A 21,110-nucleotide genomic window follows, 5' to 3' on the forward strand; every position below is an offset into this window, starting at 1 on the left:
GTTGGAACAGACCAATGCGGCAAGTGTTTGGTGGAGGCAATCAAAGGGGGTCTACCAACTGAGGTCCTACTGTGAGATCAACTTGACCTAGTGGGAAAAAAAAAACAGGACTCTTTTTTGGGCCCATCTGAGCAGGACCAACTAACCAGCAGGAAGAGTTGGAAGAGACCAAAGCTGGAAGTGTGTGAGGGGGTGCAGGAATAAAAAGGGGCTACCAGCTGAAACCCTACTCTGAGGACAAACTGACATGGGGGCAAGAAAACAAGACTCCTTGTTGGAGTCTATCTGAACAGGACCAACTAAGCAGCAGGAACCTTTGGAGCAGATCAAAGCTGGAAGTGAGGGGAGGCATCAATAAAAGTAGGGCTACCAACTGAGACCCTACTCTGAGGACCATTTGACCTGGAGCAAGAAAACAGAACTCTTTGTTGGGGCTTATCTGACCAGGAACAACTAACCGGCAGGAGCAGTTGGAAGAGACCAGGAAGTGGGGAGGGCAGGTATAAAAGAGGGCCTACCAACTGAGACCCTGCTCTGAGGATAAGTTGATCTGGGGGCGTGAAAACAGGACTCTTTGTTGGGGCCTATCTTAGCAGGACCAATGAACCAATAGCAGCAGTTGTGAGAGACCAAAGCAGGATGTGGGGAGGCGGGAGAAAAAGGGAGGCAACCAACTGAGACCCTACTCTGAGGACAAATTGACCTAGGGGGCAAGAAAACAGGACTCTTGTTTCGGGCCTACATGAGCAGGACCAACTCACCAGCAGGAACCATTACGAGAGAAGAAATGAAGTGTGTGTAAGGGGGTGGCAGGAATAAAAAGGGGGCTACCGACAGAAACCCTACTTTGAGGACAACATGACATAAGGACATGAAAATAGGACTGATTGTTGCGGCCTACCTGAGTAGGACCAACTAACCAGCAAGAACTGTTGGCCCAGGAATAAAGGGGGGGCTAACAACTAAGACCTTACTCTGGGGACAACTTGGCCTAGGGGGCAGGTAAAGAGGACTCTTTGTTGGGCCCTATCTGAGCAAGACCAACTAACCAGCAGGAATAGGTGGAAGAGACCAAAGCAGGAAGTGGGGGAGAGAGAATAAAAGGGGGGCTACAAACTGAAACGCTACTCTGAAGACAACTTGACATGGGGGTAAGAAAACGGGACTCTCTGTTGGGACTATCTGAGGAGGACCAGCTCACCAGTAGGAACAAGTTGTTAGACAGCTAAGCAGAAAGTGTGCAGAGGGGGTAGGAATAAAAGGGGGCCTACAAACTGAGACCCTACTCTGAGGACAACTTGGCCTAGGGGGCAAGGAAACCGGACTCTGCTGCAGCCTATCTAACAAGGCCCAACTAATCAGCAGGAACAGTTGGAGAAGACAAGAGCTTGAAGCGGGGGTGGCAGCATTAAAGTGGGGCTACCAACTAAGGCCCTACTCTGAGGACCATGTAACCTGGGGCCAAGAAAACAGGACTCTTTGTTGGGGCCTATCTGAGCAGGACCAAGTTACCAAAGTAGTTGGAAGAGGCCAAAGGGGGAAGTGTGTGGGGGCAGGAATAAAAGGGGGACTACCAACGGAAACACACCTGTGAGGAAAACATGCCCTGGGGGCAAGGAAACAGGAATTTGGGGGGGGGGTTCTGAGTAGGACCAACTACCTGGAGGGAACAGTTGGAAGGGACCAAAGCAGGCATTGTGTGGGTGAGGCAGCAGGAATAAAAGTGGGGCTGCCAACTGAAACCCTACTTTGAGGACAAATTGACCAGGGGGCAAGAAAATAGGAGTCTTTATTGGGGTCTACCTGAGCAGGACCAAGTAAGCAGCAGGAACTGTTGGAAGAGACCAGAGCAGGAAGTAGGGGGTGCAGGAATAAAAGGGGACGCCAACAACTAAGACCTTACTCTGGGGACAATTTGACCTAGGGGACAAGTAATTAGGACTCTTTGTTGGGCATATCTGCGCAGGACCAACCAAGCAGCAGGAATAGTTGGAAGGGACGGAAGCGGGAAGTGTGGGAGAGGGAATAAAAGAGGGCCTACCAACTGAAACCCTACTCCGAGGACAACTTGACTTGGGGGCAAGAAAATAGGACACTTTGTAGGGACTATCTGAGGAGGACCAACTCACCAGTAGGAACAGGTGTTAGACAGCTAAGCAGAAAGTGTGCGGAGGGGGTAGGAATAAAACGGGGGCTACCTACTGATATGCTTCTCTGAAGACAATGTGACCTAGGGGGCAAGAAAACAGGGCTCTTTCCTGGGGCCTATCTTAGAAGGATCAACTAACCAGCCTGAGCAGTTGAAGAGACCACCTAGGGAAGTGTTGGGTGGAGCAGGAATAAAACTGGGGCACCCAAAGGAAACCCTACTCTGAGGGAAACTGGGCCTCGGGGGCAAGAAAAGAGGACTCCTTCTTGGGGCCCATCTGAGTAGGACCAACTAACCATCAGGAATAGTTGTAAGAGACCAAAGCAGAAAGTGGGAGGAGGCAGAAATATAAGGGGGGCTATCATCTGAGACCCTACTCTGAGGACAACTTGACCTAGGGGGCAAGAAAAGAGGAATCTTTTTTTGGGCCTACATGAGCAGGACCAACTAACCAAGAGGAACAGTTGGAAGAGACCAAAGCAGGATGTGTGTGCTGGGCAGGAATGCAAAGGGGGCTTCCAACTGAAAATCCACTCTGAGAACAACTAGCCCTGGGGGCACGGAAACAGGACTTTTTCTTGGGGCCTATCTGATCAGGACTAACTAACAAGCAGGAACAGCTGGAAAAGAACAAAGCATGAAGTGTGGGAGGGGGCGGTAGGAACAAAAGGGGTGCTTCTAACTGAAACCTTACTCTGAGGAGAGCTTGATCTGGGACAAGAAAATAGGACTCCTTGTTGGGGCCTTTCTGAGCAGGACCAACTACCCATCAGGAACAGTTGTTAGAGACCAAAGCAGAATGTGGGGAGGCAGGAATAAAAGGGGGGGCTACCAACTGAGACCATACTCTGGGGAATACATGACCTGGGGGGGGGGGAAGAAACAGGACTCTTTCTTTGGGGCTATCTGTGAAGGACCAACTAAATAGCAGGAACAGTTGGAAGAGACCAAAGCAGGAAGTGGGGAGGCAGGAATAAAAGTGGACACCAACTGAGATCCTACTCTATGGACAAGGTGACCTACGGGGCAAGAAATCAGGGCTCTTCCTTCTGGCCTATCTGAGCGGTACTATCTAATCAGCAGGAAGAGTTGGAAGACAGCAAAGCAGGAAGTGTGGGGCAAAGGCAGCAGGAATAAAAGGGGGGCTACCAACTGAAACCCTACTCTGAGGGCAACATTACCTGTGGGCATGAAAATAGGAGTCATTGTTGGGGACTATCTGAGCAGGACCAACTAACCAGCAGGAACAGTTGGAATAGACCAAACCAGGAAGTGTGTGTGTGTGTGTGTGTGTGTGTGTGTGTGTGTGTGTGTGTTGGGGGGGGGGAGTGGTAGGAATAGAAAGGAGGCTACCATCTGAAATCCTACTCTGAGATCAGGTTGACCTAGGGGAATGAAAATAGGACTCACAGTTGGAGCCTTTCTGAGCAGGACCAACCAACCAGCAGGAACAGTTCGAAAACACCAAAGCAGGAAGCGTGGGGTGGGTGGTAGGAACAAAAGGGGGTCCACCAACTGACTCCCTACTCTGATGACAACTTGACCTGGGAGAAAGAAAAGAGGACTCTTTATTGGGCCCTATCTGAGCAGGACCAACTAACCAGCAGGAATAGTTGGAAGACACAAATTGGGAAGTGCGGGAGAGGGAATGAAAGGGGGGCTACAAACTGAAACCCTATTCTGAGGACAACTTGACCTGGGTGCAAGAAAATAGGAGTCTTTCTTGGGGACTATCTGAGGAGGAACAACTCACCAGCAGGACCAGGTGTTAGACAGCTAAGCAGAAAGTGTGGGGAGGGGTAGGAATAAAAGCGGAGGCTACCAACTGAGACCGTATTCTGAGGACAACTTGACTTAGGGGGAAGAAAACTGGACTATTTGTTGGGGCCTACCTAAGCAGGAGCAACTCACCAGCAGGAACAGTGGAGCAGACCAAAGCGGGAAGTGGGGGAGGGGCAGAAATAGAAGTGGGGATACCAACTAGGAATGTACTCTGAGGACAATTTGACCTGGGGCAAGAAAACAGGACCCTTTGTTGGGGCCTATCTGAGCAGCACCAACTAACCAGTGGGACAGTTGGAAGAGACCAAAGCAGGAAGTTAGTTAATGGGTCCGGAATAAAAGGGTGGGCTAGCAACTGAGGCCCTACTCTGGGGACAATTTGACCTAGGGGACAATACAAGAAAATGGGACCCTTTCTTGGGGCTTAGCTGAGCAGGAGCAACTAACCAGCAGGAGCAATTGGGGGAGACCAATGTGGGAAGTGTGGGGGTGCGGCAATAAAAGGGGGGCTACCAACTGAGACTCTACTCTGAGGACAACTTGACTTAGAGGGCAATTAAACAGGACTCTTTGTTGGGGCCTGAGCAGGACCAACTAACCAGCAGGAACAGTGGAAGAGATCAAACCAAGAAGTGGTGGGGGGGCCAGGAATAAAATGGGGCTACCAACTGAGACCCTACTCTGAGGACAACTTATTGTAGGGGGCAAGAAAACAGGACTCTTTGTTGGGACTTGTCTGAGCAGTAACAACTAACCAGCAGGAATCTTTGGAGGAGACAAAAGCAGTAAGTTGTGGGAAGGGCGACAGGGATAAATGGGGGGCTACCGATTGAAACCCTATTCTGAGGACAACTTGACCTAGGGGCACGAAAACAGGACTCTTTGTTGGGGCCTATCTGAGCAGGAGCAACTAACAAGCCCGAACAATGGAAGAGATCAAACCATGAAGTGGGGGGGGGGGGTGACAGGAATTAAAGGGGAGGCTACCAACTGAGACCCTACTCTGGGGACAACCTGACCTAGGGGGCAAGAAAATAGGAGTCTCTTTTGGGGTCTATGCGCAGGAGCAACTAACCAGCAGGAACAGTTGGAAGAGACCAAAGCGGTGAGTGTGGGGGGGGGGCAGCAGGAATAAATGGGGGGCTACCAACTGAAACCCTGCCCTGAGGACAACTTGACCTGGAGGAAGAAAATAGGACTCTTTGTTGGGGCCTATATGCGTAGGAGCAACTAACCAGCAGGAATACGTGGAAGAGACCAAAGCAGGAAGTGGGGGGGCAGGAATAAAAGGGGGGCTCATCAACTGAGACCCTACTCTGGGGACAACTTGACCCAGGGGACAAGAAAATAGGACCCTTTGTTGGGGCCTATCTGAGCAGGACCAACTAACTAGCAGGAACAGTTGGAAGAGACCAAAAAGGGAATTGTGTGGGGGCAGCATAAAAGGGGGCCTAACTGAGACCCTAGCCTGAGGACAACTTGACACAGGGGGCATGAAAACAGGACTTTTTGTTGGGGCCTTTCTGAGCAGTACCAAGTAACCAGCAGGAAATTTTGGAAGAGACCAAAGCAGTAAGTATGGGGGGGGGAGGGCAGGTAGGAATAAACGGGGGCTACCAAGTAAGACTAGGACAAGTCCTCTAGGGATTGCCATCTTCTGAGAGGTACCGACCCCAAGGGTCCATCTGACCCAGGCAGTCTTGGGGGCAGCCCAAGCCAGGACTAACCAGGGCCTGGCTCTTGACCAAATCTGAGAGACCAGCAACTTGTCTCCCCCATCCCTGGAGTGGGAGTGGACCTCGGATCATGGTTTCTCTTCCCATCCAGGGCCTGGTCCCATGAAACAATGTTCCTGGCTGCAGACAGGAGCCCTTCCTGGGAACTCAAACCAGATGTTTGCATATACTTTTGGAAAAGAGAGAAGCTGGGGGCCCTGTGCCCATCCCCTCCCCCACACTTGGCCAGTGCTGCCTTGCCAGATCAGCTGTGAGCCACCTTTGTGACATCACATGACAAATAAAGAGGTGATGACTTAGGTAGCTGGTTGCCTCACTACGAGATTCTAGAATTTTGTGGACGGTATATATTGGGCATCCCCATACTGACCGAAGGCATTTGCGACTTGAGAGGTCAGTGAGACATTCTCATGGCAAAAGTGCTCTTGGTCTAGACTAGCTCCATGGCTAGTCAGAGTGCTAAGGAGATACCCAAAGGGAAGCTGGCCCCATCTGATGATGGAGAGCCAGCACCAGAATTACCATCTAGTTCATCCCAGGATCCAAATTTGGATTCCGGGGAGATTTTGGTGATGAATAGGGACCAAGCAGTGATCCAAGATCCAGGCCCCCAAGACAACCCACAACCACAGGCCCCAAACCAAGGCGCCGCCAACGTGGGAGAAAACAACAGTATTCTTGGGCTCTCCTTCCCAAGAAAGCTTTGGATGATCCTGGAGGACGACACCTTCACGTCGGTGCGCTGGAACGATGCCGGGGACACCGTGATCATCGACAAAGACCTTTTCCAGAGGGAGGTTCTTCACCGCAGAGGCGCGGAGAGAATCTTTGAAACTGACAGCTTGAAGACTTTCATCCGCCTGCTGAACCTGTACGGCTTCAGCAAAATACGCGCAACCAACCCTTGGGGGATTCAGTCCCCAGGGAATAAGAGAATGCTGGTAAGTAGAAAGTCCTTGGTTTCCCATGTTTTCTGTCTTTTCAGCACCTTCCTAGTAGACCCCAGATGAATGATCTACTGAAAGGGTTTAATTTCCGAGGACAACTTTCTTTCTCGAGAGACATTATGGAGAGATGAGAAAGTCTAGGCTTTCCTATTAACCTACAACCCCCTTAGATGGAGTGTGCAGGTATGACTAAACATTCAGAGGCCAGGTAACGTCAAATAGGTATGTGAATCCCTTCAACTGGGCTTTATGTGTCTTTATTCAGTGAGTTTAGTTAGGTCCCAGGGCATAGTGAGCCTTGTAGACAACTTAAAAGGAACTTTTCTCCATAGTGGAACCAGACCATTATGACTGCTGTGGGAGGGGCCGGGGGCAGGGAGTGGTGGTGGGGGGATCCAGGGGCAGGGAGTGGGGGGGGTAAGGGGGGAGGGGGAATGGGAGGAGGAGGGGGAGGGGGGAGAAGAAGAGGAAGGAGAGAGGTGGAAGGGGATTGTGGGGGGAAGAGGAGGGAGAGGGAGGCAAGGGGGAGGATGGGGGAGAAGGGGAGGAGGAAGGGGGAGGGGGAGGGGAGGGGGAGGGGAGGGAGAAGAGGGAAAGGACGTGGCAGTCTCGGTGGCAGCAGACACAAATCTTCCCTCCCAGAATGACTAAAACGATGAATCTCGCATCTCGTTTCAGATTTACCGCAACGCCAACTTTCAGAGAGACAAGCCTTTCCTGCTCAGGAACATTCAGAGGAAAAGTGACCTGAGAGTCACCACCACCTGGCTAGGCACCAGTGCACCAACTCCAAAGAGAAAGAAGCCAGTGGCAGCAACAAGACAGTCCCCACGAATCCATCACGAGGAACCCGCCAACGACGACAAGACGGTCCTCGGCGCAGCCCCAAATGCTCAGGGTCCCAGTGGCAGCCAGTCTTTCGCCTTCTCTGGCATTTGGTCTCTGAGCAGCGCAGCCGGGTATGCCATGGCAACTCATGGCCCGAGTGAGCCAGGTGGCCTGAGTGGGGAGGGCACCTCCAGGAACATGATGTTTGTGCCCCTGGCTACTGCCAGAAGGGATGACACAGGGGAACTGCCCATCAGCCCCCCAGTTTACCCCGACTATGGTACGGTGATGTCTCTGTATAACACCTGTTATTCCATCCTGCTGGCAGCCCTGTCAGTCATGTCCCCAAATGAGGCCCCCAGTGAGAACGAGGAGCAGGAGGGCTCCTCAGATTACAAGTGTGCCCTCTGTGAACATTTCAAGGAAAATCCGGGTCCCTAGGCTCACAGGCCACTGATGACAGCTAAAAACTCACCACTGTAACCGTCAATGTATTTTCGGCTTTAATGGAAACAAACACAACTCCGCGGGAGTAAATAAACAGTCTGACTAGAACGGCGAATCTGTGTTCTTTCTCACGTATGATGCTACACACACCTTATGCGATAAGCTCGGGGAGGCTGGGAATCCTGGCCTGAGACAGGTTCTGGCCCCCTACTGTCCTCTGTCCTTCGAAGCGGCAGCGTTTTTGCAGCCTCGGCCAAGGACCTGGCTAGGGAGCATGGAGGAGGCAAGCCCAGGCAGATCTGGTCCCCTGAGCCTCGCCCGCGGGTCAGGAGACAGAACCGCCTCACTCCTGACCTTGGGGGTGTCACCTCGTATCATTCGTGTGTTTGAAACAGGAGGGCTTTTCCTCACGGGTGCCCCTGTGATGCCGGGAAGTTTCTGATCAGCAGCTGAGCGCCTCTAGCCCAAGAGCCAGGGGCCTGCCAAAGAGGCCCACCTAAAAGCAGGGCCACCCCATCTGCCAAGGGACGTGGGGCTACTTTCTTGTTGCTCAGAAGAGACGGGCCATTCTAGTCAATGCCTGGGGGTTGGGGGGAGGGACAGCCCATCTTCCCCATCGGTAAGGACCACCAGAAACTTTGCTAAGAAAGCACACAACGACAACAAAAGATTTCCCACAGAATACACAACACGACTTAATCATTTTCCCATCAGTGCTGTATTTAGGATCCTTCCTTTGGCCATGAAGTAGCTAGCTGTGGGATGTGTCGAACACGCATACTTCATGGGCCAAGGGACGCTTTGACAACAGAGCAAGAGTCATTTGTAAGAACAGACGGATGCTGTGTCTCAGTCTGATGCTGTCGTCATGGTGAACGGGGGCACCCGTGGCTGGCCACCCCTGCACACCCCTTTAGCGCCCGCTCCCAGCCTTCCCACAAGGTCTCCTGGATGCTGTTCAAACGTCCTATGAGTTCTGAGCAGAACAACGAGAGGAGGAAACACGAACCGGTCGTCTTCAGACCTATGTCTTTGTACGACCCGGAAGTCAGAAGGACTCAAATAGTGGCGGCACCAAGACATTTACTGGCCGCTTCCCCTTTATCCCGAACGTCGAAGTCCTGGAGACTGCCGGCGAGCCCAGACAGGCATCTCACGAGGAAAGTCCCGCTGCCCTGTCCCCTGCATCTGAGTGGAGAGACCTGTTTCCACGAACAGCACACAGTGGCAGGGCCGATTCAGACTGAACCTGGCTTGTAGGTCTGCGGCATGACGGTCAGTCGATGGGTCACGATTTAGCCGGTTTCTCGGTAACCTTCCGCACTCGCCAGGCGTCCTGCCCCAAGGGCATCAGGTGCTCTGGGATGTCTACCTGGAAGATATCCTTTCCGCCTTTCCTGGGTATGGGCTCCAGTAACCACCTGGGGTTTGAAAGCACGGTGAGGTACTTCTGCTTCAGGCTGGTCAGTACAGCTTGATTCTCCAGCGCCACAACCTCATCAGGAGCTAAGTCCTCTGGGCACTGCACAGTTTCCCCAATGTCAACAAGCCCTGAGCACAAAGAGAAGCACACGATGGTTTTTCCTTCCAGAAACCAAGGCCCGCCTGTTGGAGAACGTGATTATTCAAAGTTACAACCACCAGAGACCAAGAGGGTCTCCCCAAGGGGACACCGGGTACACTGGGCCCCTCGGACTGAGCATGCCCGACACGCCAAAGTCTGCTTAGGGAGTTCTGGGTGAGGCCGAGGGAGGGAGCGAAACGGAGTGGAGGGCCTCGTCCTCAACGACCACCCCCAAATAATGGGCTGGCCCCAGCCAGAGAGCTTAGGGCAACAGGCAGAGGTCAGACCAGAAGGGCCCCAGATGCTGGGCGGAACAGGCACTCAAGGTCCCCGAGCACTTCAGCAGGTGGCAGGTGCTCGTGTGGGACCTCCCCCACCGAGGGCTTAGGGGACTCACCCAGGATGCAGGGACAGTGGGGGTGGGGCATCACACAGGAAGCCCGGCAACAGCCCGGGGTCTGGAGTCTGCCCCGACCCACTGTGTGCACCGTGCTGCCTCCACGGTCTCTGTCGCACGCACGCACGCGGGCACACACGCACAACCGTGAGCGAAGGTCACATGCACACTTGGAACCTGTCCCGGTCTCTCAGGTCAGAACCGGGCACTGAGGCCCAGAGCGGAAGCAGGGTTCACCTGAAGTCGTGGGACCTCAGCAACTCCCCCCATCCCCAGTCCCAGGGCCCCCTGCTGCCCCGCCGAAGGTGTGCTGCTTAAAGAAACCACGGCCCCCACACCAAGCAGCTCACACAAGGGAACAAGGCACAAAACTCCTGAGCAAGGTCCTGGGGAGTAGCCCTTGGGGGTGTCTCAGCAGCATGCGGCTTCTCATCACTTGCCAGCGATCACGCCACGGCCATACTTTTCCCCTTCCAGAAGCAAGGCCTGAATCTGAGCAGGGGTCATTCCAAGCCTCTCCGCCAGCAGCTCCCTCCATGCGGTGTCTTCCCAGTCCCTGTGAGCAATGTGGATGGCGATGGTACGGTTCCGGTGGCTGCTCAGCAGAGGACGCCAACGCGTCTCCAGGGTCTTGACCCCGTTTAAGACAAAACCTGCATAAGGCTGCCGGAAGGAGAGGCAGCCGAACTTCATCTCCCCAGAGCGCCTTGGGCCTCACCAGGCCTGCGGAGACACAGAACCACGAAGGTCAACAGGCATCGTGCCCAGCGCTCCAAGCTCATGACCTGGGGGCAAGACCTCTCCCCAGGGTCCTCCGGGGGGTGCCCTGACACCCCACTGACCTGGACAGTGGGGGAACGGAGAGCCTTGGCTCCTCCTCCTCTGTCACTACACGGTCAGCTGACGGGCACAAAGGAAGGGGCCGGCGGTCAGGATGACGTGTCCATCACATGGAGTCGTTGGGGACCTCAGAGAGGAGGGCGGGGATAGCTAGAGAAAGGCATGGCCAGGACAGCCTGTGGTCAGTTCTACATCGGAGGTCACTGAGCCCCAGGAGAGCACAGATGGCGAGGGGCCCCTCGGCTGGACGGCTCAGTGAGCTGGCTCTACCCCTCTCCCAGCACAGACAGGGACACCCTGGGCTTCGCCACCCTGGGGCTGCTGAGCGCAAACCCTTGGTATCCGACCTCAGCTCAGCGCTGAGGGCGCCCTGTGATCGCACATGGTCCTGGCAGCTGTCTCCTCCCGACCCCTTTGGGCGCCACTCTCCTCTGACCCCTTCCTGCCCCACTGCTCTCCACCATCAACAGACACCCCCCGACCCTGACCCGGGCCTAGAGAAACCAGGAACCAGAGCAGGAACAACTGGTACCAGGGTGCACGCACGGTCTCCATGCCAGGCACTGGGGTGGGCACAATCAACACATCACAGGATTCGATCCTCACATAACCCAGTAAGGCAGCGCTTCGTCACCCTGCTCTATAGCTGAGAAGGAGGCGCCGAGGGATACAGAGACAGCCCACGATTGCAGGGGACCTGAGTGCACCTACCCCTTGTCCTTGCACCTGGACGAGGGGGTCCCTCCTCCTCGCGCATGGCAGAGCTGTGCAGTGGGAGGAGCACCACCCCGAGCCTCAGCTGGGTCCTGGCACCTCAAGGAGCCCCAGTCTCCATCGGGGCCGCGAGGACCGGGGACAAAGTGCAGGGGCACCTAGCCCGGCATGTGGCACCTAACAGGACAGCCACAAACAGTGGCCGCCCCTCATCATTATCATCATCCTCATCACAGGGCCTGGGGCACTGCGCTGCACTCAGGAGCACCCCGAATCTGGATCATCTCTCCTCCCAGTTCTCAAAGGACATAAACCTGGCCTCAACCCCTCCTCTCGTTTAAGAGAACACATCTACTCTCAAAGATAAGGCCCTGGGATCACCCCTTTCCCAACCCACCGTTCTGCCGCCCTGGCACCACACCCCCTGCGTTCCCTCTGTCTGGGGCTGAGCCGCGCGGCCACCTGCCCTCAGCTGTGCTCTGGGCCAAGCACAGTCCTTCACTGGAGGACCTCACCCCGTCTGTTCTTGCTCAGGCAGCCCTACTCCCCTCCCCTGTGAGTAGATGGTCTCCCTTTCAGAAAGCCACACCTGTACACCCCTCACTGCAGGGACAAAGACCCCCCCCAGCCCCTGAGCCCGCACGTGTCTCCAGCACCTGCCAACTTGTCTAAACCTCTGCATAGCAGAGGCCCCAGGAGCAGCGGTCTACACTCACAGTCTCTACTTCTTCGCCTCGCACTGCCCGCCCCCCCTCCATGAACACACCGGTTGCCGCAGGCACCAGCGACCTGCCCCCTGCCTGTTCCAGCTTCATGGAACTCACGGCCGGACAGCCCTGACGCGACTGACACCCCTCCTTCACTTCTCAGCCTTCCACGTTGCACCTCACTCACGGGTTGGTTCTGCTAACCACATAAGGCCCCAGCCGGCAGCAGAGAAAACCATTTCATGTAAGTGGCTCGTGTTCTCACAGCCTAGCAGACCCGTATCCAACAGGAGAAAGAGGACACCAGGCCCTTACACTGTCACACGGGAAGGATTTGGGGGCCCTACAGTCCAGTTCCCCTCAATCAAATCCTGGAAGCCTCCCCCCCCCCCCCGGGAGGAGTGCCAGGGGCAACCGGCTGAACCCCGCACAGCCGGTGGCCTCGGTGAGGTCGCGGCCCTAAGGGCCCAGCGGGAGGCGGGGAGGGCCGGAATGACTGCGTGCGGACCGGTGCCCGTGCAAAGGTATGGTCGCGTTTCTCCGCGCACATGTACGTCGCGGGCATGTGACGGTGGCGGGAGGAGGGGACAGGGAAGGGTGTCCGCGGCCGCTCTGCGCTTGCTTCCAGACCTCTGGTCCGGGAACCCCCAGCCCAGAGGCACCGTCCCGCCGAGGGTCGAGCAGGCCGCAGCCGCACGGGCTTCCTGGCTCCCTTCGCGCGTGGCGGGTCTCCCCGCCTCGGCCCCGCCCCCGCCCACCGCAGGCGCGCTGGGCCGATTCGGCTGCGGCCACCGGGCGGGACCGTCCGCTTCCCGTGACCCTGCGAGGCCACCAGCGCCGGGACGACCGCCTCCCACGCCCAGGCGAGGAGACGACGCGGTCCACCGAGAGAGGACAGAGCGCCCGGTCCGCGTCGTGGCTGTCCCGCCATCGCCGCGGCCCGACACCAGGAACCGCTGACAGGTGCCGGGCGCCGGCGGCCCCTCACCTGACGCACCCGCACAGACGCTGCCGCTCCTTTTTTGCGGGGCATACGCCGGCTCGTACCCACGTAGTTACGTACGCACACGGAGGTACGCAGCACGCCAGGGCGAAAGCCCGTAGGCACGCAGCCAACCAGTTACGTGGACACGCACTTACGTACACACGCACATAGGCCCGCAGGCCCCGGTCGCTAGGAGACGTCGTTGGACTCAAGGGGCCGGGAGGCGCGCGGGACCATCAGGCTTGATAGGGAGCTGGCGCTGGCGGCTGGAGCGGAACCGGAAGGAGGATAGAAATGGGGGTGGGGCGTTGGGGGGAAGGGGGCGGGGCGAGTCGAGTCTGGGGGTGGGGCTGTGGGCGGGGCGGCGGGAGGCGGAGCTGGGGGAGGAGTAGGTGGGGGCGGACCTGTGGGTTAGGAGCTGGGGTAGGAGGAGCTGTGAGACAGGGCTGTGGAAGAAGCTGGCGCCAGTTGTGGGAAAGAGTTGGGGCAGGACCTAGGGCAATGAGCGGGAAGGAGCAGGACGGAGATGGGAAAGCTGCGGAGGAGTAGCTGTGGGAAGAGCAGGGTGGGCCTGGGGAGGTGTAACTGGGGGAGTTGCAGGGGGGAGCTTGGGGTGGAGCCAAAGGGGAAGCTGGGGGACCACTGGGGAGGAGGGCAGAGCTGACAGGAGGAGCTGGAGCAGGGGCAGGATGGAGCTGGGGCAGTGGAGGCGGAGCTGGGAGAAACTGTGGGGGATAGAGTCAGAGGAGCTGGGGACCCCTGGGGGGAGGGCCCTGGGAGGAGCTGAGCGGAGTTGAGAAGCGGAGCTGGAGAGGGGCGGGGTGGAACTGAGGAGGTTGGGTAGGCGGAGCTGGGGCAGGAGGGGGCGGAGCTGAGAGAAAGCTGTGGTGGGGGGGGTTCAGGGGAGGAGCCAGGGAACCCATGGGTGTGGGGGTGGGGAGGAGCAGAGCGGAGCTGAGAAGGGGAGCTGGAGAGGGGCGGGGTGGAACTGAGGAGGTTGGGAAGGTGGAGGTGGGGGTGGAGATGGGCGGAGCTGGAAGAAAGCTTTGGCGGGTGGTGGAATCACAGGAGGAGTGGGGGAACCACCGGGTAGAAGGAGGTAGGGTGGAGCAGGATGGAACTAAGGGGAGCAGGCGGGGAGGAGCGGGGCGGAGCTGGCGGACGAGTGGGACGAAATTTAGGAGACGGAGGTGGAGCCATGGGAAGAGCTGGGGAAGCACAATGGATGAGCACCTGGGGAGTAGCAGGGCCGGGCTGGGGGACCCTCCAAAGGCAGAAGTGGGGGACTAGGAGGGCGTGGCTGGTGGCAAGTTAGGAGAGAGAGGTGAGGATGAGCCGGGCCGGTCTGGGGGAAAGGTCGGAGAAGTAGTAGCTAGCGCCGGGGGTGGGGAGGGTGGCACGGGGATGGGCAAAAGCTGGGAGAAGGTGGGGAGGTGACAAGCGGGGCTGGGGTTGAGTAGAACGACGTGGGCGGGGGAAGCTCGGAGCAGAAAATGGGGAGGAGTGGGGCGGGGCTTTCGAGGCTCGAAGTGGACTGGTGAGATAGCTGGGAGGGGGGAACAGGGCGGGGCTGTAGAGAGGCTGGGCGGGACTGCTAGGATAGTTCGGAGGAGGAGCTGCGGAGGGGCTGGTGTGGAGAGTAGCAAGGTTGGACTGGTAGGGTATCTGGAAGGTGAAGCTGGGGTGGAGCAGGGTGGGACTGGTGGAATAACTCGGGGGAGGAGCTGGGGTGGAGCAGGGTGTGGTAGGGGAGGAGCGGAGCGGGACTCGTGGAATAGCTGGCGGGGAGGGGCTGGGGTTGAGCAAGGCTGTGCTGGTGTAGTGGCGGGGAGGAGGAGCTGGGGTGTCGCGGGGCGTGGCTGGGGTGGAGCTACGGTGGAGGAGGGCGGAGCTGGCAAGGCCGGAATGTTGGACCTTGGGAACCGCGCGGGGCTTAGCAAAGGTGTGCCAGTGGCGCAGACCAGGCAGTGCCCTTTATAAGCGTCCAGTCCGCGCCGCACTCGTAGGCAACAAAGTCCTCAGCGACCTGAGGTGACCCTTAAAATGGACCCCGGAGAGCACGGAGGCGGGAAGAGGGTGGTACCCGCAGGTTGAATCCCGCACCTCCGGGCTGAACGCCCAGGCACCCTGGGATGGCCAGTGGGGTCCTGAGGGACGGACTTTATATGAACGTATTTTGCAGGTGAGAAGAAAAATTCCTACTCTGTTTCCTGCTGCCCCTCAGACCTGACATGTGCCAGACAGAGTCAACCGCCCTGTCAGAGCTGTTTCCTGCCCTCTACCTCTCAGTCAGGGACCCAACACACTCCCTGTCGCCCTGCTTTGTTCCTGGGGTTCCCTTACCCTCACCCTCCTTCCGCGTTTGCTTGGTGACCAAATCCGGTGTCCCTGCCTCCCAAATGCCTGATCAGAATAGATGCTCCTCTTCTTGTCCCCACTGCTACTTCCTGAGTTCAGGTCTGAGGTCTGGGGCTTTTTACCTGAGCCTCCACACCGGCCTGGATGCCTCCTGTCTTTCCTCCTCCAGTGGGTCCTACAGAAGCCATCAGTTCACTTTTCGGTTTCTTAGCTGCACATCTGCCGTCATCAACCCCATACTGAAAACACCGGTGAGCTCTATCCTCTACCCTCTGGGACGGCCATCCAGTGGCACCAGCTCTCTCCCTCCTTACAGCCCAACCCTGTCGGTCACTGTGCTGTGGAGTCCCTGTGCCCTGACCGCACATACCCTACCAAGACAACCTGCAGCATGGAATGTTCACCTCTTCTGGCCAGGTCCTGTCCTCCTTCCAGGCACAACTTCATCATCCCGTATACTTCTCCATGCCCAAGCATCAGTCACTCTTCTCTGCTAGTTCAGGTAGCACTCTATACCTCCCTCCCTCCCTTCTTTCACTGGGCTCTTATTTCCCAGTGTTGTAACTGCTCTCCCAGAGTCTGTGGTCCTCTCAGGGGCACTGAGTTCCTTGAAGGCCAGGACTGTGTCTTACTCATTTCTCTAGCCCAGGTACTTGGGATACAGTAGTTGCTTAGTAAATATTAAATCAACAGAGAGGGCTGCTGGGGTGCTTGGGTGGCTCAGTCGGTTGCGTATGACTCTTGATCTCTGTTCAGGTCTTGATCTCACGGTTTGTGAGATTGAGCCCTGTGTAGGGCTCTGTGCTGAGAGCACAGAATCCACTTGGGTTTTTTTTTTCTCTCCCTCTCTCTCTGCTCCTCCCCCACTTGTGCTCAGGCTCGCTCTCTCTCTCTCTCTCTCAAAATAAATGAAAAAACATTTACAAGAAACAGGAGGACTGCTTTCTCTTCCAGTAGCAGCACCATGTCTTTTCCTGGCAGAAGCGGGAGGAAACAGGAATGCTGGTCATGAGGTGAGGGACAGAGGGTACCTTCCCGGGATTTTGGCCTCAGGGCTGTGGAGACTATTTTTCAGACCACGGTTCTGTCCCCATAATACACCCCATCTTCTTTTTATTTTATTTTATTTTATTTTATTTTATTTTTTATTTTTTATTTATTTCCTCCCATCTTCCTTTTAGGAAGTCCTTGCCGTTTTCACCATTGCCCTTTGCAGGGCCTGCAACCCCAGGACATCACCCCTTTGGGGCCCACGGCACCTGCTCAGTGCAGAACTCCCTGTCCCCCATGGCCAGTCTGAGCACTTGTCTTTGCTGTTTCTCATCCTTTTCTCCAGTGACCTCTGTCCACCCAGCCCCCTGGCTTCAGCTGTCCCTTAGGAACTGGCCACCACTGTTACTCTTGGTGCTAATCACTCTGGCTCTGCCATCCTCTTTGGCCCAAACGTTCCCCTGCCTAGCTGATCCTTTGTGCTCAGTGTGATCCCTATACACCTCCTCCCTTCCTCTCCTTCTCTGACCCTATCACCCATTCTTTCACTTGCTAAGAGGTGCAAACTGCACTGTGGAGAATGTTGCCTCCTCCCCACCCCATGTGCTTCTTTGCCTTTGAGGCCCAGAGAGGCTTCCAGTTTGCTCCTGCTGTGTGTTTTGTGGCACCACTGGTCTGGGACCAGCTTTAGCCAAACCCCTGGCTCCCCTCACATACTTCTTGGCAGGTCTGGTTCCTCCTCTCTGAAGTGCCTTTTGCCCATCTTTATATTGAGTTGCTTGTGTTTTTTGTAGTGAGTTGGGGGAGCTCTTTTTTCATGAAAAATTTTTAAGTTTATTTGAGAGAGTGAGAGAAAGTGACAAAGCATGAGCCCGGGAGGGGCAGAGAGAGAGAGAATCCCAAGCAGGCTCTGTGCTGTCAGCACTGAGCCTGAGGCGGGGCTTGATGTCACGAACTGTGAGATTACCTGAGCCAAAATCAAAAGAGTCAGACGCTTAACTGACTGAGCCACCCAGGTGCCCCCTGGGAGCTTCTTTTTATTTTTATTTATTTTTTTAAAAAATATTTAACATTTATTTATTATTCAGAGACAGACACAGAGCATGAACATGGGAGGGGCAGAGAGAGGAGGAGACACAGAATCCGAAGCAGACTCCAGGCTCTGAGCCGTCAGCACAGAGCCCAACGCTGGGCTCAAACTCACAAACTGCAAGATCATGACCTGAGCCGAAGTCGGACGCTTAACCGACTGAACCACCCAGGTGCCCCTGGGAGCTTCTTTTTAAATAAAATCTTTTTAAGTAGGCTCCACACCCAACCTGGGGCTTGAATTCCCAACCCTGAGATCAAGAGTCACATTGGGAGCCCTTTTTGAAGTCTGGATACTAAATTGGGCCTTGGTCGTTTGTGTTTCAGATTCTTCCTGCTACCCCTCGGGCTTTTTTCCTCCTCTCTTTGCGGACCTGCTTTGGACTCAGTATTCGCATGGACACTTTGTAAGTGACCCCAAAGTTCAGGGAGCGCCCAGGGTGCTTCCTGCTGGGGGCTGCCATCCACCCCCAGCCCTGCCACCTGAGATAAGCAGCCCCCAAGAGGAGGCGCCGGTGTGCCCAGCACTCTGCCCATGAGAAAAGGCTCCTTCTATTCTTGCCTCTGTAGTTCTCTTGGTTACTGCTTGGCTTTAGTTCCGTGCCCTGGACTCACACATGACGGGCGCTAGGGCAGCTGTGTGGCTGTGGAAAGATAGCGAGCCTTGTTTCTTCTGCTCCAGCACTCCCCTTTTATCTCCAGATCTTCATCTGTCCTGTTTCCAAGATGCACACTCCCCTAGCCCCCCTTCCCCTCTGCCCCTGGGCAACTCTTTTTGGCGGTGTCCCTCTCAATGTGGCCCAGGTCAAGTGGTCCAGCCTGAGAACCACTTACTTCTGGTTTTGTTTAAATGGCCCTCTAAGTCCATGGGAAGAAGCTGCACCGTGGGGTACCTGCGGACACGGGTGGGCTACTTTGACGTCGCTGGTTAGGTCTCGGGCCTGCACACAGAATGTGGCACAGCCCAGTTGGAACCTTGGGAGTTGCTGTGAACTTCTGGAATTCTACACCCTTGTATTTATGTTACAGCTTATTATATCAACTTTAATGGGGGGTGGGGAGATGCTCATTTCCATGTTTCCATCACTCCTGAGCTCTTCGGCATTACCCGGAGGCAAGAAGGCTCATAATTTGGGCATACTTCCCTAGACCTTTCTCTGTGTTTTTTCTTTACTCCTTTGAGTTCATGCTGTATTACCATCTTGTCTTGTATTTTTTCACTTAACATTAAGTATTCTTCCATGTTCGGAAAGGTTCCTCAGAAGACATTTCACTAAGCTCTGCACCTCATCCTGGAGTATATCGGATTCCAGACTTGCCCCACTCAAGGCCAACTGACAGATGCTCAGGGATAGCCCAGCATACCTTGGACCCAATGACATTCTCTTTTCAGAAGGTCCGGCATAGGGGGTCCTCCTGAAGCAGATTTGGAGACACAGTTTATTGAGTTTCTCATATCAGTGTCAACTTGGACACTGTGCCCAACAGCCTTGAACTGTGGTTATCCTGTTTCCTAGTGTTCATTCACCCAGAGGTCCCTTTGGGAAGGGCTGGGGGATCATTCCAGTATCTATTTGCCATGGTGCTGTGGTGTCCTCCTACCTGGGGACCTGGCTACTTCCCTAGTCCATGGTTCTGATGCCAGCAGGCTAATTCTGAGGACCCAGAGGGTTCCTGCAGGACTAGCCAGGAGTGTCTCTGGCTGCACGCAGAATAGAAATCAAACACGAGCTAGCAGGAGGTGAATGCAGAGTGTATTGAAGATATAGGGAAAGTGCAAGGACAGAGTATTCAGGAGACTCTGGAAGGAAAGAAAGGAGGGAGTCTCGTCTTTGTCTGGGGTCTGGGGTTTTTATTGAGGCCTGGTGTATGTGTCCCCTCAGGAATCCAGGAACCCTTAGAACAAAGGCGGGGGCCCAGGTGTCATTCCTTAGAGCCAGGGGCCTTGGCATCAAGATGTCTAGCACCAGTGGTCTGGAATAGGCATATGGCAGCTTTGTCTGGTCATTGTCACCTGGTACTTCCTTGGATGTCATCTACTCTAGAGAAATCATTATTTGCATTATGAGACGTGTAAAGTAGGGGTGCAGGTCCTACCAAGAATAAAAGCAGGAAAAGGAGCAAAAAACCCGATTTTTATGGAGTCCTTCAGTTTCCCTGTCTCAGCCGTAGGTCTCAGAACTGGCTCAGGGGCAGAAGTGGGGCAAGGGATCATGACTTGTTTATTGGGGTGGCTGCACTCAGCTTCTTACTGTGTATTCTTGCTCTTTTGAATATCCACTTGAGGCTGTACCTTGGCTGGTTGCCTGTCCATTACATTGCTAGGAAGGCCTCCACTTCCACCGCACTGTGGGTCAGACCTCCTGGTCAGTGATGTCTGTGATCATGAGCCCCTGGCTTCTGGCCATTCGGTGCTACCCCAGGGCCTCTACTGCAGTCGTGGTGGGGGAGGGGCGGGAGAATTACCTCTCCCGCCTTTCCTCCCTGACCAGGCCTGGTGTGCCCTGCCTGTGCTGGGCATGGTGACGACTTCACTCTGGTTGAGGACCTGGCAGTAGGCTGCCCATCTCTTCCTGCTTTTCCTGGAACTCTTCTGGCTGGAGCAGGGTGAGTTCTGTAGCAAATCAAGATGGTTGGTCACCCTGCCTCCTGGGATGGAGGGCACCTCTGGGGAAAGACTTGGGTAATGTGTTGCTCCCTCAGAGCTATGGTGGATGTACTAGCACTTTACTATGGGAAGGGGTGGGCTGCTGCCACAGACTCAAGTTTCAGAGACCTCTGGGGAGTCCAGCTCTTCCCCTACACATCCCTCCCTGTTCCTTGTGTCAGGGATGCAGGTGTTCCCAAGTGGGCTTCTGATGTTGGCATGACAGGCCTGCCTTAGCTGAGTGTTCAGCCATCTTTGAAGTTCAGCCATTCCTATCAAATCCTGAGCTTGACCTTTGGCCACTGCCTGAAGTGGGGCTACTTTGTAAGCTACCAAGGAAACTCTGGGGCTCCCCCTTCATTTTCAGCTTGTTAATCACCCGCAGCTTCTCATCCCCTTGTAAGCCACTAGTGCAGAGAAGTCACCTCCATCCATTCCCTTCGTCCTTAGAGTTGTCATTCTCATACATTCCACATACCTGGATCTTCTCACCTGCCAGGAAATTACTCTCCACCTGCCAGCTCAGCAAAAAGTTCTAGTGTGAAAGTTTTAGTGGCTTGACTGTCTCCTTGTGCCTGGGGTTATCTGCACACCACCCGTCCTCCAGGATGGGTCGTCATTGCCAGTAGGGTAGGAGAAGAGTAATCCCATACTAGACCCCATCTTGCCACCTGCTTTTTGGACCACTCTGGAACCAACGATGTCAGATTAAGTCCTTCAGGGAGCTGACCCCAAGAGGGAGTTAGGAATGCCAAAGACTGATTGGGGTCTAACCCCCACTGAAGGAGAGGGAGGAAGCAGAGTTGGGCAGGGTGTTCCTTCAAACCGGATGCCCACCTGACAGTCTACCAGTCCACCGGGGAGCTGCAGAGCAAGAATTATCATTCTAGGGTCAGCATCCCGCTGGTGTGGTCAGGCTCTCGCAGTGCC

At 55.4% G+C, this 21,110-nt stretch overlaps 3 protein-coding genes across 10 annotated transcripts in view; 2 read left to right on the forward strand and 1 right to left on the reverse strand.

Moving 5' to 3' along the window:
* Positions 1 to 6,110: 6,110 nt before the first annotated feature.
* Positions 6,111 to 8,047, forward strand: LOC124525736 (heat shock transcription factor, X-linked member 3-like). Its single transcript, XM_047098314.1, has 2 exons — positions 6,111 to 6,608; positions 7,293 to 8,047. Exons 1-2 carry the CDS (start codon positions 6,111 to 6,113, stop codon positions 7,881 to 7,883), a joined length of 1,089 nt encoding a protein of 362 aa, XP_046954270.1. The 3' UTR covers positions 7,884 to 8,047.
* A 541-nt stretch (positions 8,048 to 8,588) lies between these two features.
* EOLA1 (endothelium and lymphocyte associated ASCH domain 1) lies at positions 8,589 to 14,046 on the reverse strand. Of its 5 annotated transcripts, none has more exons than XM_047098320.1 (4): positions 13,264 to 14,046; positions 10,693 to 10,840; positions 10,291 to 10,573; positions 8,589 to 9,440 (listed from the first exon to the last, which is right to left on the reverse strand). In XM_047098320.1, the coding sequence occupies exons 3-4, from the start codon at positions 10,541 to 10,543 to the stop codon at positions 9,178 to 9,180; spliced, it is 516 nt and encodes a 171-aa protein (XP_046954276.1). In that variant the 5' UTR covers positions 10,544 to 10,573; positions 10,693 to 10,840; positions 13,264 to 14,046; the 3' UTR covers positions 8,589 to 9,177. The 5 variants fall into 5 exon arrangements, with proteins under 5 accessions (XP_046954276.1, XP_046954272.1, XP_046954274.1 ...); XM_047098316.1 differs by having other exon boundaries at positions 13,256 to 14,046; XM_047098318.1 differs by having other exon boundaries at positions 13,252 to 14,046.
* A 921-nt stretch (positions 14,047 to 14,967) lies between these two features.
* The window catches only part of IDS (iduronate 2-sulfatase), a 41,176-nt gene continuing 35,033 nt past the window's right edge, over positions 14,968 to 21,110 (forward strand). For all 4 annotated transcript variants that reach the window (XR_006965549.1, XM_047098310.1, XM_047098313.1 and 1 more), the window contains exons 1-2: positions 14,968 to 15,278; positions 17,861 to 17,940. Coding sequence is in view for 3 of the 4 variants with exons in the window: in XM_047098310.1 (XP_046954266.1) it covers positions 15,229 to 15,278; positions 17,861 to 17,940 (130 nt within the window). In the remaining variant the exon portion in view is untranslated. The remainder of the gene's footprint in view (positions 15,279 to 17,860; positions 17,941 to 21,110) is intronic.

The sequence above is a fragment of the Lynx rufus genome, unplaced genomic scaffold (assembly GCF_022079265.1).
Source record: "Lynx rufus isolate CCGP_SWC_20201006 ecotype Redwood Valley unplaced genomic scaffold, mLynRuf1.p SCAF_46, whole genome shotgun sequence".
Lineage (NCBI taxonomy): Eukaryota > Metazoa > Chordata > Mammalia > Carnivora > Felidae > Lynx > Lynx rufus.

Coding starts and splice junctions, on each gene's coding strand:
- LOC124525736 (XM_047098314.1), top strand. CDS start 6,111: ATGGCTAGTCAGAGTGCTAAGGAGATACCCAAAGGGAAGCTGGCCCCA. Junction 6,609..7,292: donor CAGGGAATAAGAGAATGCTG/GTAAGTAGAAAG, acceptor ATCTCGTTTCAG/ATTTACCGCAACGCCAACTT.
- EOLA1 (XM_047098320.1), bottom strand. CDS start 10,543: ATGAAGTTCGGCTGCCTCTCCTTCCGGCAGCCTTATGCAGGTTTTGTC. Junction 9,441..10,290: donor TGGCCGTGGCGTGATCGCTG/GCAAGTGATGAG, acceptor CTTTGTGCTCAG/GGCTTGTTGACATTGGGGAA.